The sequence below is a fragment of the Colletotrichum lupini genome, chromosome 3, assembly GCF_023278565.1.
Source record: "Colletotrichum lupini chromosome 3, complete sequence".
Taxonomy (NCBI): Eukaryota; Fungi; Ascomycota; class Sordariomycetes; order Glomerellales; family Glomerellaceae; genus Colletotrichum; species Colletotrichum lupini.
In genome coordinates this window covers 3412415-3428037 of record NC_064676.1, presented here as the reverse complement: position 1 = coordinate 3428037, position 15623 = coordinate 3412415, and the positions used below count along the sequence as shown (strand labels likewise).

Here is a 15623-nt window from a genome sequence, read left to right as displayed (position 1 = left end):
GCGGGTTTTAAACGTTATTAAGTCCTTAGAGGCTAGGTCGAGGTAAATGTAGTAAAAAGCCTATTTAATATCTAGTTTAGTAAATACCTTTGCCCTGCCTAGCTATACGAGGGTTTTATTAATAAGTAGTAATAAGTAGCGGTCTTTTTTTATAACCTTATTTAGTTTATAAAAGTTAATATAAAAGCGTAGACTACTATTATACTTTTTTATAAATAGCGTCAGTAATATAAAAAGAGCATTACTTAGCTCGATAAATCCCTTTTATAAGTACTCTAATAAATAGGCTCTTATAGCCTCTAGCTCCGGCACCGACTACTTATATAGAGAGTAATAAGTTAGCTTCTTTTTATTACTATCTAAGAGCTCGATTTTATAATTATACGGCTTATAAAGTATAAGTATATTACTAATTACTTTATTAAAAACGTCGGTCTAGGGCCGTAGGTACTCTAGTAAGTTAGTTATTATAAAGTTATAAGTAACCTAGTTGTTATTATATAAGGGGTCTGCCTCCTCTTTTTTATCCTTTATAATACGGTCTAGCTTATAAAATAATATAAAGCTTATTTTAATATCGTTCCGCCTTAAGTTCTTTTTAAATACGGGAGCGCTAATAAAGGTAATATCTATTTATAACGCTACTAAGTATAGTTTTTACCGTCTAACCCTCTTTATAAGGGTAATAATAATATTGTTAAGGGCGCGTTCTATTTTTTTTATATCCTTAGCCTTATTTAACTACTATATTTAACGGGCTATCGTTTTTAGCGGGCGTAGTAATATTTTAATCGGCGTGCCCTTTACTCGCTACTACTAGAGCTTTTAGTTATAGCGGGTTATATTTATCTTAAATAGGTCTTATTAGTAGTTAATATTAATTTAGTATTATACGTTAATAACTTCCGGGGCACATAGGTCCTTAATATCCCTAACGATAATAGAGGGCGTTTTTTATAGTAGTAGGTCCTTAGGCTATATTAGCTATTAGTAGCGAATATTAGGGTTTACCCCGTAGTATTCAAACTACTTCCGCCCTAGGATTAAGTCGTAATAGCCCGTATTAAGCTAAAAGAGGGGTGCTTTTAAAAGGACCCGTTAATTAATATATAGGTTAGTGGTCTATATTATATTAATATTATCTAATTACTCTTTATTAAACCCGGTAGTAGGGATTAAGTATAGTAATTTATAAAATAGGGCCGCGCAGAACTATTATAATAAAGGGGTTACGTAGTTATTTATAAATCCGTACTTATTAGCTCCTATATTAAGTAAGGCTCTTAGGTAAATTTTATATTTATTAAATACTAATATAAGCTCTATTTTAAGGGGCTAACCCCCTACGAGATTTTATAAGTTTACTAAATTAATTACTAATTTTCTATCCTTTTTATACGTATCCCCTAGCTAGGAGTTTATTTTTACTAGGGGGTTTAGTTTTTTAAACCTAACTCTATTTTAATAGGGCCTGCGGTAGCGTTAATAGCGGCTATAGTAGTCTTTAGCTTCTTAAAGTAGTCCTTAGAGATATATCTAGTATTATTATAAACGAAATAAGTATTATTATTTTTAAGCTTTTAATATAGGGCTTTAGGGATCGTCTTGTGAGTAGAGGTACGACTTTAGTCCTATTTAGTACCTTTAGTACCTCTATTATTTCCGCTATTTTTATTATTTTTATTACTTCTACTTAAGGTTTAGTAAGTCTAGCTAAAAGCCTTAACCGCGCGGTCCTTTATAAAAGGGGGCTATATTACGTTAGCTAGCTAAGTAATATACTTAGTATACTTTTAGAAAGTAGCCGTATTATTTAAGTACTTCGATATAGCCTAGTTATAAAAATATATAAGTAGCTTATTATAAAAACGGCGCTTTTACTAAGACTCTAAAAGCTTATTAATACGCATAAGCTTAGTAAATATAGAGCACTTTTAGTAAACGTTTTTAAGTATAATCGTAAGTACGTCTAGCTTATAATTAGTATTATTTATAGTAATCGGGCTAATATAAGCCGACTTAAGCTCGTAGAGTAGTTACTTAGCTATAGTAATCTTATTAAAGGTTAATAATAGGTATATAAACTTCGTAGCGCTACTTTTAATTTTATTAATAATATACTCTAAGTAGTACTTATCCGTATTATAATTAGCGTTCTCTAAGCGCTTTATAATATACTAGAGTTAGTAGTCGAACTTAAAGCTAGTATTATTACTTATAAAAGTAGGTACGTTAGGTATTTTTTAAAAGCTATGGGTAATAAGATAGGACGAGGCTAGAGTAGTCTCGTAGCTACCCTACGTCTCTAAGTATACTAGCTACTACTTTAGGATACTAAAAATAGTAATATTTTAAATAAAGCTAGCCTAGGAGCCGTTCTCTAATTACTCTAGCCTTTTAGCTATAACTATATTACTAATATAGGCTTAAGTAAAGGCTTTTTTTATAATATAGAGCTTTATAATAATAATACGTATAAGGTCGAGGTTTTTATAAGTTATTATATATAAATACTTAGTACTATTACTTAGCTAGCCAATAGTAAACGCTAAGACCTGCTCTAATTAATACTAAGTAATACGCATCTTTAGCTACTATTTAATCTACTTAAGTAGGGTCTTTTTATCGTTTTTAAAATATAGCTCTTAGATAAGGTCGAGGTTAATATATTACTTAGTATTCTTTTTAAAAAGGATATTATTATAGATATAAATAGGTAAGGTAAGCTAGTTAGCTATGTTATTAAAGTACGCTAAGTAATTAGCCTAGGTAGTAGAGGGTAAGAAGCGCTTTACTAGCTAGTTAAATAGCATAACCTCTAGGTTAATAACCGGGAGCTTAGCGCTTTTATTAGGGCTTATAACGCTTTATTAGGACTCGTAGAAGCGGCGACTTTATTAGAAGCCGTTAGTATAAAGGGAGACCTAGCCTCCCTAATTATATTCTCTAACTATTATATTTAATAAAAGGGGTATATATTTAGGAAGTATTAATTACGTTACTTATATATAATTAATTTAGCTAGCTATCGTTCGGCTCTCTTATACGCTTTTTTAGTAGGGGTAGCTAGTAGTTAATTAATTAAAATATTATCGTTCCGTTTCTAAAGAATAGTTAATTAAGTAACGTTAAGTAGTATTATAAAAAGGAACTCGAGGTAAGTTAAAACGCTACTATATTAACCTAATTAACTAAAGACTTAATATAAAAAGAGAAAAAATAGAATAGTAGGTAGAAGCTAGTAGGCTGGCCCTTTGGGCCCAGCGGTCTAGCTCGTCACGTGACTACTAGGAGCTTAGCCTCGCAGCCTAAGGCTAAGCCATAGGGCCCACAGGGCCCTAGTGCCCACTGCCGTAACATATAGCGGGGTAAAATACTTTATTAACTTAGTTCCGGGTACTAAACTACTATATAATCCTATTTATTTATTAAATAAAAAATAACTTAATAAGCTTCGCGCGTATATTATTAAGAACTTAGTAAATAGTTATATTATACTTTTAGTTAGTAAGGCTAGGGTACTAATCCTCTTTATACTAAAAAAAGATAGTATATTATACTTCTATATAAACTACCGCGGGCTAAATAAAGTAATTATAAAAAATTAATACTTATTACCGCTTATTAACAAGCTCTTAAATAAGCTTTACAAAGCGAAATAAATTTTAAAAATAGATATTAAAAATACTTATTACTATATCTAAATTAAAAAAAAAAGACTAATAAAAAATAGCGTTTTAAAACCAATACGGTTATTTTAAGTATACTATTATACTTTTCGGGCTAACGAACGTACTCGTAACGTTCTAAGTATATATTTACCGAGCGCTCGCCGACTTACTAAATACTTACTATATAATATATATAAATAATTTAATAATCTACTTAATAATAAAGGAGTAGTATATAGAGGATATTAAAAAGGTCCTCTAACGTCTACGTTTATACAGGCTTTTTATTAAACTATTAAAATACTCGTTTTATTAAAAAAGGGTTAAGTTCCTAAGTTATATTATTATATTAAAAAAAATCGAAATTAACTCGTTATAAGTACGAACGATTACTAATTAAAAAGCGCTAGAGTCTATTAGGGATATCTAAGTATTCTTAAGGTTTTATAACTTCTATTAGAAGTTTATTATTAAATACTCGGGTATCGTTATACCGATAATAATATTATTAAAAATAAAAAAGGGGTAAATAAGGGACTTTTAATAGACTAAGGAAGTAAACGAGGCGTTTAATTAGTTAAAAGTCGCTTTTACCTCGGTAACTATACTTACGTACTAGAACTTATAACGTATTATATAAGTAAAAACCGACGCTTTAATTAAAACTATCGTAATAATCTTATTATAATAAGCTAATAAAAAATAGCGACCCGTTACTTATTAATTATAAAAGCTTATAAATACGGAGTAATAATAAGCTACGGATTAATAAGAACTACTTATTATAATAAAAGGGCTAGAGCACTAGGCTTACTATTTTTAAAGCCTTTTATAAAAGTTTATAATTTTAATAAACTACTAAGTATTTAAAAAAATAATTAGCGCACTAGCGCAGGACTTTTAAAAAAAGCTTACGAAATAAGTATATAAACTATTAATATTTAACTTCAACTTAGAATACTAGTTAAAGAAAACGAACCTAGCGGACGGTTTATTTAAAAAGCTAAATTATATAAAAAGGGAAGTACTTTATAAAGACGTTCTCCCTATACTAGCTTAAAAGCTATATCTTATTAGTAAACTACTACTTAATATTTAATAAAGGATAATTAGCCTAAAAAAATAAAATAATACTACTAAGGCATACGTTTAAGTAATTAAGGCCTCTTTTTATAATTCTAGCTAAATATTAACTAGCTCTAAAGATAGGGAATCCTCTCCCCTATATTAATAACGTATTATAGGGCGTATTAATAAAATAATAATAATTATTATTATAATAACTTAAAATAAAAAAATAAGAGAGTTATTAATAAACGCTCGTTAATAGTTTAGTAAAAATAAAGAGGAGTTAGATAGAGCTAAGGTTATTATACTAAAATAGTATATCCTACGCCCCGTTATAAAAAAGCTTATAAGGGGTAAAACGGCATTCGTTTCTTATTTCTTACTAGAGATTAAAGAGCTCGTTAGAGGATTATAAGCTAAAAACGAGTTTTATATATTATAATTAATAAAAGTTCGCGCTACGGCTAGCGAGCTAAGAGCATATTTACTTAATAAATAAAGTATACTATTTTTTAAAAAAAGACTTATTATTTTTTAAATAAAGTCTTTTTAAATAGAGATCTTTTATTAATACTATAATAATTATAAAGTAGGTTATATAGGAGCTACGAAAACTCTCGAGCTAATTTAAAAAAAGTTCTATTAAAAAAATATTTAATAAGATATTTAAAAATATGTTAAAAACTATAAGTATTATTTAGGAGTTATAACCCTAAGATATAAGCCGTACGAGTAGCTATAGTTATTATTACTACTTTTATATTTATTTTAAAAAATATTTATAAACTTTATTATAGGGCTATTATTAAGCGCTCGTAATAACGGCGTAGAGTATAATAATATCTTAGTTATTATTTATTATATAATAAAGTTTATAAAGTTCTTACTTATTATTAAAATACTTAATATAATATAAATAGTAAGTATCCTATACTAAGAGGTCGAATATAAATTCAGTACGCCTAAAAGTATTATTATAAATAGAAATAAGCTTTTTATAAGTATATTTTAAAAAGAGTTTATTAAGGAACGGGTAATATATTACTAACTATTTACTACGTATTATTTATAAACGGACGGCTAAATAGAGCGAACTTATTAAATATTAAAAAAGTATTTAAGGATTTATACTAAGGGCTTACTAAATAAATAAGTAGCGTAGTTAAAAGAGGCTAAGTTTATATATAATAATAGCTAATATTTTATTATAAAAGTATCCCTATATATAGTACTATATAACTACTACTTTAAGTACGTTAAATATATATTTAATTATAAAGCTATAGTTTAAGGGGTTTAGAAAAGGGTTTAGAAAATTAGGGAAATTAGGGCCTAGGCTATGCGAATATAAGTATAAGCTTCTAAGAGCTAAGTAGCTTATTATAATAAAAGATATACCCTAAAGGAGTTTAATTATAAAAAGGTCGTTAGCCTATTAATAAAGAATATATAATTTAAAAATAATAAATTAGCGCCGAGATATATTAAAATAATAATAACTAAAAGGGTAGGGAAATAAGCTTACTAAGTATACTTATTAAAATAATATTAGAGAATATATAATATTTTCTTAGTTTCTTAGCTTAAGCTATAGGGAAATTACCGAACGATTAGTAACTAAATAGTAAATCTCTTAGAGTTAGAGGATAAGTAAGACGTTTAAGAAATTAAAAAAATCGTCGTAATATAAAGCGAGGGAGGAAACTTACGATATCTTATTAAATAACCTAAGTAACTTACTAAGTATAATACGTAAGAGCTTATTAAGTATTTTAAAAGGGTAGTAGAAGTAGTTAATAAATTCGAATACTATAAAAAAAGGGTATATATAAAATAGGATAATAAACGTTAAGTTCGTAATAAAAAGTTACTAAAAATAAGTTAATTAATAATATATTATAAAACCCTTTTTATTTAGCTTAGTACAATCCTTAAAAAAAAATATAATATTATAACCCTTAGTAATACGTTACTAAGAAATTACTAAAATCTAATTACGTAAGGGGAGTAACTTATATAATATTAATAATAATAATAGTAGCTCTAGCGTATATTTTTAAAGCTTAATAATTAGTAATAATAGTTCGCTTAGTAAGCGAGAAGCGGGGAGGCTTTATATACGTACTTAGCTAATTATTTAAAATAAGGCCGTTAACTTTATTAATATTATAATAAGTAAGAGGGAGGTAGTTAAAATTACGTAGAGTATTATATATATTAATAATAGTAGTTCGTAGAGCGTTCGTTACTTAGTTATTATTAGAGGTTATAATAAGAGGTATAACGGGAGCTATAATAAGAGGTATAATAAGAGCTATAATAAAAAATAGAGTAGGAGGCGAAATAGGGGCCATAACGCTATTATTATTAATAATAAGTCGGGGATAGAGGATATTATTTAAAGTAACGCTCTTATAATCTTAATCGAGCTAAGGGACCTTAATAATATTAATATTTATAAAGAACTTATTAACGTCGAACTACTTATTACGACCCGTAGCTTTAACTTTAATATAAGTAATAGCCTTGTTAAGCTATTATAAAGCTTTTACTTAGAGCGAGAGGAGCGTAATATTAGCCTTATTAAGATCTAAAATAATATAACTAAGGGCTAGGGTACCCTTATTTATATTAAAAAGAGTATTATAAGTAGGGGTTAGTAAGTTATTAATATTAAAGTAATAGTACTTATTATAATATTAAAAAAGAGAATTCTCTAAGTTACTACCGAGCTTTTTAAATTTAGTATCCTCGTATTAAGACTTATTAAACTTAAACCTAAAGTCGTCCCGCTCGTTATTATTATTAAAAATATAATTAGTAATAAGAGCACGTTTCTTAATAAGAGTCCGAGTCTTAAGACCGTAGGAAATAGGGGTAGTATTATATATAATAATAATATAAATAAGTACCTTATTTATTAAGAACTTAGTAACGCGTTTATAAAAAGTAAGGAAATAAAAAACTCTTAAATATATATAATAATAACGCCCTTAGGAGTCTTTTTATAGTACTAAGCTAGAGCGTTAAGGTTATTTTATAAAGCGGTTATACGGCTATTATTATAAAAATAAGCTAGTTAAAAGTAATTAAAATAAGAGATAATCTTAGTCTTATTATTAATATTAAAAATACTAGCCTAAGAAAAGAAATCTAAGTTAATAAAAAAGAATTCGCTAAATAATTACTAACGACTTACTATAATCGAGATTAATAAGTTTAGATACTCGTAGTTAGTAGCGAGCTCCTAAAGAGTAGCCTATTTAAAATAGACCTTCTTTACCTTATTACTTATTAATAGGTTAGTAATATAAGTAGTAACCTTTTCTTATATATTAATAATATAGTTAAAAGTATAAAGAACGCGGCCGCGCTTATAGGAGTTAAAATTACCCTATTTTTTAATATTATAAAACTCTATAAAAGTATTTTAAGTAAACTAAGTAGCGCTATATAGCTCCTTAAGAACTTAAAAAACATCGTTAACTAATATTTTAATAATAAATTAGCGAGGACTCGACGACTTATAGTAAAACACTTTTTCTTATTAATTTAATAAATAATATACTTAGTAATATAAGCGCTAGTAATATAAACGAGCTCGTTAATATCGTAATATAGGCTAACTAAGTAGCGTATATAAGGAGCACCGCTATAAAAATTATAAAAGCCCTTTTTAAAATTATATTCTATATTAAGTATATCCTAAATACGCAAAATAGTAAATATTTTAGTAAATACTTAGTAATAATATAATAAGAGAGTCGTAATTAGGAAACGATACGGAATTAGAATATCGTAAAAAAAAAAAGTATAGTTATATAAGAAAGAATTCGTAGAACGGTTACTAAATAAAAAAAAATAAAAAAAAGTAAATACGCGACTAGTAATAAAAGAAAAATCTTTTATTATACTTAATAGCTTAATAATAATAATAACTACGAGGTTAGGCGGGCTCTTATATATTATAATAATTAAAATACTTTATTACGAATATATATTACTAACTTAGTAACTAGTCGGCGCGCTATTATTAAATAATAATAATAAAGTATTTGTTAAATAAAAAGATAAGAGTAATACCTTATTCTTAAATAAAAAAGGATATTATTAACGCTTTACGGAATTTATTATAAATAACGATATTAATAACTTTATTATTAATATTAAAAAAAGATATTATATAATAACTTTAGAGACTAAAGTTATATAAGGGGGGAGTAATTATAATAAATTTAAAATACGGCTAGTAATAAGACGCTAATAACTTAGTAACCGGTATATAGATCTTATTATAAAAGAACTTTTTAAGAAGTAAAGCTTTTATAAAAGACTTTATAAGCTTTAGTCTTATAATATACCTATACTTATATTATAGCCCCGCTAATTAAGTGCTTATAGCCTAATCTCTTATAATAAAATAAATAATATAGTACTTAGTATAGGAAATACTACCCTTAGTATAAATAATATTACGGTTTTAATACTACGGGCCTACTAGCCGTATATTAATAACTACGTCCGTTATTTTTACTAAGCCTATCTCGTACTTAAATACTACCTTAAGGCTTAGTAAAACGCTAAAGTAATAATAATACTAAAGCTTAACTAGGATATACGTATTTATAAAAGCTAGCGCCTAATCTTACTTTTAATAACCCTAGGTAAGGGGCTAAAGCGCTTTATAATTAAAAAGATATCTTATATTATTATTACCCGAGGCGTACTTAACTTATAAATAGCTAGGGTATTACTTAAATAATTAGCTACGGATATAGTTAGAGTAATAGTTTATAACATATAAGCTACTTTTAATAAGAAGTTAGTTACTATTATTATTATAATAAATATTAAAAAAGCCTTCGACTTAGTACTATATAACTAGTTATATAATTAGCTCTAAGTATAGGGTTAGCTTAAGAATATTATTACTTAAGTATAGTACCTTAACTAGTCGTACTAAGCCTTAGTCCGCTATAAAAAATACTAAACTCTTATATCCCCCCTCTTTTATAATTTATTATAAGGGTTACCGATCTTACTTATCCTCTTTTTATTATATACTAAATAGATTTATTAAATTAGCCTAGAGTCCTTTAAATTCGGCTATATTAATAATTATATAATATTAAGTATTAAAAAAGACCTTACTAAGGCTACTTCTTAAGTATAATAAATTTTAAATAATACTATTACTTAGGATAAGGATAATATTATTTAGTTTAATTTTAAGAAGACTAAAGTCCTTTATTTTATAAAGTGGACCTTATTAAGAGCTAGAAATATCGCCCCCCCCCCTATTTACTATAATAATAAGGAGATTAGACCTTATAAAAAGGGTATTATAAAGTAATTAAGTATTACTTTTAATAAGAAGCTACTTTTTTATAACTATATTACTAATTATTAAAATAAGACTAGGTTTATAGCTAGTTATATTAAAGGCCTTAATAAAGTTTTTAATAATATGCCCCTAGCTACTATACGTAAAATAATCTATATTATTATTATTTTTAAGGCCCTATACGGCGCTAAGCTATAGTACCCCGGCCCGACCCGACCTACTTTTAAAATTAGGGTTAACTCCGAAATACGTACTTAATTAAAAGTCTAATATAAGTTAAAGTTAGTTATTAAAACCTTCTAAACCCTTATTAATATTACCTTAAGGGGCTCTTTTTTAATATAGTAAACTATATTAGTTATAGCGCTATTACGTAAAATAAATATATTACTAATAAAGCTTTTTTTAAACTTTTTTAAAAACCGCTATGCTATTAAGCTTTTTATACTAAACTACTCTTATTTCTTAGTTTAAAAAATCCGTAATTATAAGTTATTATATAACCGCGGGAACCCCTCTTACTTAACTACGCTTATTTAAGTAACTAGTTAAGTTAAACGTCCCCCGTAACTAGCCTTATTACTCCGTAACTTCTTAATTATAAATAATTCTAATAGTATTTAAGAAGTAATTAAAATAAAAAAGATATAAAGCTATTATAAATAGTACGAATCTCTCTTTATTATATATATTATAACTTATATAAATAGGTTATAAATAACTTTAGAAGCTACGGGCTTTAGGTATACTATTTATTAAGGACCGTAACTAATTTATTTTAAATATTACCGCTTCCCCTAGGCTAAGGTTTTTAATATTAAAATAAGAAGGGCTATTATAAGTCTTTATATAGCGCTAAGGCTTAGAAATAAGTTTATTATAATTATTATAATCTATTTAAATAACTAGGCCGCTATTAAGTACCTAAATAGTACCCCCCCCTTATCTTCTTAATAAGCTATTTTTAAGTTTAAAAAGCTTATTAAGAACGCTAAGGTCCCCGTTATTTCTTACTAAATACCTAGCTATAAAAGTATTATAAAGAACGAAATAGCGGACTAGTTAGCTAAAAAAAGCATTATTATAAGTCCTTCTAACCTACTTATACGCCCCCTAGTTACTACTTATATTAAATATTATACTTAAGAAAAATAGCTAACTATACTCCGGGGCTAGTAAAAAGATTATTAACTAAACTCCTATAAAGCCCTCGCCTTATTTATTAATAATATAGCGAGCCCCGAGCTAAAATTACTTACGTAACGCTAGCTTTATTAGCTCTTCTTAGCTAGGTCTAGTTATAGGGATTACGTTATATACTACTACTTATATAACTATAATAATACTAACCTCCGCTACTTATATAAAAAAGAGAAAGTACCCGATTATATTTATTATTACTATCTAATCTTATATAGGAGTACGCTATAATTTACTTAAGCTAACTTCGTTTAGTATTAACTTAATAAAAACTAATCTATTTATATTATATTATTATAAAGCTCCCGGTTCTTTACTAATATCTACTTAAAATAAACTAATATTTATTAAAATTAGGTTAGCGCGCGCGGAATTAGTTATAATAATACTAAACCCGTATTTATTACTAAATAATATAGTTATAATAAAGGTATTAGGGTACCCCCCTTAGCCCTTATATTAATAAACTAACGTAATAAGATATATTATATAGTTTATATCCTAACTAGCTATTTAGAGCAGACCCTTTTAAGCTAAACCCCCTTATTATAATAAGTTTATTAATATAGCCGTTAGCTCCCCTAGTAAATATTAATTTTATAAAGCGAGTACGTTAATACGGCTCGTTTAACCGGGATACGTAATAAGCTATATACCCTATCGGCTTTATAAAGCTTATATCTACTTATAATAGCGTTAATAATAATATTACTCTTTATTTACGTTATATTAATACTTTACTTTACTATATAATATAATATATTACCTTATATTATAATATATATTATATACTTCCCCCCCTTATTTTATTACTTTATATTTTATACTATACTACTCTCCCTCTACTTACTAAAGGAGCTAAACTCTTTACCTTAAGTAATAATACTTATTATAATATAATAACGGTCTTTTTATAAATATATAGAACACTACTTAATTAGTTTATTATATTACTAATATAATACTCGAACCTTACTAAGTATATTTACCCTAAGTTATAAAATAGTATAGGGGGCTATATATAAATAAAAGGGTTAATTTTAGATTATATATTATACTATTTTATAAGAGGGTATTATATAAGCTCTATAGGGCACGGCACACCGTTTTATAATTTTAATATAATATAATCGCCTTTTACCTCACTTGAGGACACCACGGCGTAAAATAGCACAAACAAACAAACAAACAGACCTGAGGTACTACTACTAAATAACATAGGTTCCCCAATATGAGTATTCAACCATCAAGATTCGGCTCCTTTCAAGCTTGCACCCGCTCAAGCCCACTTGTCTCCAGTGTTAAATAGTATCAATCATCTCAATTATCTCCACTCAGTTGCCACTTGTCAAGTTACTGCTTGCTGGTTGTAAAACTATAGGCATGTAGCTTAGAGCACGTCTGATGGCAGCTTATGTCTAGATAACCATGATCAGGCACAAATGGTTGATTATTTCTGGTGTTGGTCCATTCAATGTTGTCTAATTTGGGAAGGTGGAAAGCACTGTCTGCGAATAAATCAGAGAACCGTGATGACTGTAGAACGACATGGCGGAATCTTGCCAAGTCTTCGAAAGTGAACGCATCCGACAAAGCCCCCGCTGACCGGTAGTCCCCGAGTGAGACGACCGTTTTTTGCAGGTCGATCCAATGAATCGCACTACTTGCCGCCGAGTACGTTGGTCTATGTATGGGCTTGGCGTATGATTGTTCCATTAGCCGCCGCGACTCCTTGCAAGCGAGGCCTGCTAGATAGGGAGCCGGACCAACATGGTTCATGATGAGGGGCAGATGGCTCTTGTTGGCGTTGTTGGTTGCGGTTGCTTTACGATTCACAGCCCAAACGGATGGCACCGAAAGCGCTTCCGTCTATATCTGCAGTCGTAATTCTGGGGGCAAAGCTCCGAAATAAGTAAAGCTCCGAAATAAGTAAAGCGATGCGCTGCGTCCATGTTGTACCCCAAATGAAGAGCGGAAACGAAGGAAGCGTAATACTTGCTGTGTTAGCGTGACTTCGAAGGCGGAGTGTGTGGGTTGTAGATGACAAGTTGGCTGTGAGAGGTTGCCCAGCCGCCTGGCCATCTTCTTCAGCAGGCAGCGTCTCCACACGTCCGCGGTAAATACAGCGGCCTGGGTTAAATTCCAAGACCCAACCAACTTGCTTGACCACTAAAAATATTTACCTACACATGCTGTTCAGGTCATACGTTGAATGGCCATGATCTCATCACACATCACCAATTTCGAAAGAACAAACTGGACTCGCAGGCACTGTTCAATGATCAAAAATGCTCGGAATGTTTCGAACTTCAGAAGACTTTGTAGAGTCGGTTTTCTCGGCCCTCAACGCATCAAAAACTCCCTGCGTACTCTGGGGACACTATCTGCTTAATGTCCACGGCGTGCCTTCAATCATAGGGGTAGGTTCGTTCCGAGCATTTGCATTGGTGTCTTGAATACCAAGGCTAACAAACAGAAAGTCTATAGATTTTGTCGTCCAAGATAAAATGCTTTCGGTAGGCGCCGATGCTATTTCAGAATTACCCGAAATCGAGCAATGCCCATCCGTGGAACTATGCTTTGCGAGCTCGCCTGAGCGCCGAACACCACCGCCTGCATTTCATGTGCACATCAAATCCTCGGAGCTCACCATAGGGTTATACCTACAGTCAGAAACACTATGGTTTCTACCAGACTTTGACGATTCCCTCTTAGCTTTCGAAGACAAGCAATCAGCGACATTTGCTCTTGCTCATAACCGAGATGTGCTTCCACCCTGGCGACCGGGTCGCGGATCTGGTGCTTTCAAATCTACCGACACCTCCATTGTCGTACCCAGATCTCACATACTGTTAGAGGCTTACCTGCGACTCTATGCTCGTGACTCGGGCAAGACAATGGGCTCCTTCGCCATGGCCATGATCGCCTACATGGAGGAATATGTTGACGACGACGGTTTGCTCGACTCGAAACAACTTCCGGAACCGCTGAAGTCATTTTACGACGAGCTTCGAGTCGGTGAAAAGCCACTCCAACAGTGGACAAAGGAATTCAAAGAGAGCCTTAATATTCCTGACGAAGAGTCTGAGGATGAGGATCTCTGGTACTGAAGGATAGGGCAGGTCATCGTGATGTTGATACTATCATTCTTCACCCTTTCACATTCGCGGGGCTATCTATCCTGTATATCGCCCTTGCAGTATTGAAGTATCCTTCATATTCAATAATGTCTTCCTCTCCTTCGGCTTCGTAATGATAGTGACCTCCAGCATTCTTTCCCAGTGGAGAAAACGCGTGCGTATGCTCAATCCTCAAGCCCATCTTGTTGCCCGGATCCGCAGAGTGCAATACGCATAGTCCCACAACGGGCGAATCGAAATCATGAAAGGTCAACCATTTCTCAACTTCCTTTCTATCCTTAAAAGGCAGATCGCTCTCAGCAGGGAAATCAGGCATGATGTGGTAAGTTGCCTTCCCTGCCTTCACAACAAAGGCTCCGCCGAGACTGATAGTTCTTTCGTTGCCATATGCAGCATTCAGCCCTTTCCGGATACACTCGGTAAAGCTCTTTTCAGAACCCTTGCGGCCCTTTGCTGTAATCTTGAGGACCGGTCCTGGCTCGCCCAAGGAGCCGTACAAGTTGACCATGAGACCGCAGTCCACGGAAGGGCTCGTTCCAACGCTGACTTCTCCGGTGGTGCGTTTGATCTGGATGACTTGACTTTTGTTATCGACCTTGTCAAGACCCCCTTGCCAGCTAAGATTCGGCGCAAGCTCGCTGTTCTGCCCGATGACGTGGAAAGGACCGGCGCCGGCACCGATCAAGCTGCCCTTCTCAGGGCTCATTTCCATATTCTTGCCAATCTCTGGTATGGACCAGATGCTGTCAAGCCGGGGGCTAGGAAAGAGGTTCGGCTGGCCGCCAACATCTGCAATTTTTTCCTCCCCTGAGAGGCCTTCGGTCGCCAAGTGAAAAGGTGCTTTTCGCAGGTCGGGACAATTGACCACAGCCACTGATGCGTGCTTGTAGTTGGCGTCCAAGGGAGCTTTGAGTCGCTCGACTAACTCTTCCAGGCTCGGGGGCGATAGGAGGAACTTTTCGACACGCATCGTGAGAGTGTCAGGGGTAAAAAGTTCTAAGTTTTTTCCGAGCAGCTGGTTCTCGACGTTCGAGGTAAGTACGAATTGCTGCCTTATTTGAGTCGATAAGACGTTGGTTTGATTACTAGAAGTGTAATGTACTTAGTAGAGGCATAGTCGAAGAGGTTATTGTCCGGCCCGTATGACGTGATGCAAGAACCCCGCTGTGCGGATCGGGAATGCCCCGGCAGTCGGTTCAG

General features: G+C 31.3%; 3 protein-coding genes across 3 annotated transcripts; 1 reads left to right on the top strand and 2 right to left on the bottom strand.

The window, feature by feature from the left end:
• Positions 1 to 12603: 12603 nt before the first annotated feature.
• Positions 12604 to 13503, bottom strand: CLUP02_05817 (uncharacterized protein; the record flags this gene model as incomplete). Its single annotated transcript, XM_049284822.1, has 4 exons — positions 12604 to 12616; positions 12683 to 13106; positions 13243 to 13413; positions 13491 to 13503. 4 exons carry the CDS (start codon positions 13501 to 13503, stop codon positions 12604 to 12606), a joined length of 621 nt encoding a protein of 206 aa, XP_049141965.1.
• A 68-nt stretch (positions 13504 to 13571) lies between these two features.
• CLUP02_05816 (uncharacterized protein) lies at positions 13572 to 14393 on the top strand (the record flags this gene model as incomplete). The annotated part of the gene is made up of 2 exons (XM_049284821.1): positions 13572 to 13707; positions 13771 to 14393. The coding sequence occupies 2 exons, from the start codon at positions 13572 to 13574 to the stop codon at positions 14391 to 14393; spliced, it is 759 nt and encodes a 252-aa protein (XP_049141964.1).
• Positions 14394 to 14433: 40 nt separating this feature from the next.
• CLUP02_05815 (uncharacterized protein) lies at positions 14434 to 15393 on the bottom strand (the record flags this gene model as incomplete). Its single annotated transcript, XM_049284820.1, has 1 exon — positions 14434 to 15393. The coding sequence occupies one exon, from the start codon at positions 15391 to 15393 to the stop codon at positions 14434 to 14436; it is 960 nt and encodes a 319-aa protein (XP_049141963.1).
• Positions 15394 to 15623: the final 230 nt, after the last annotated feature.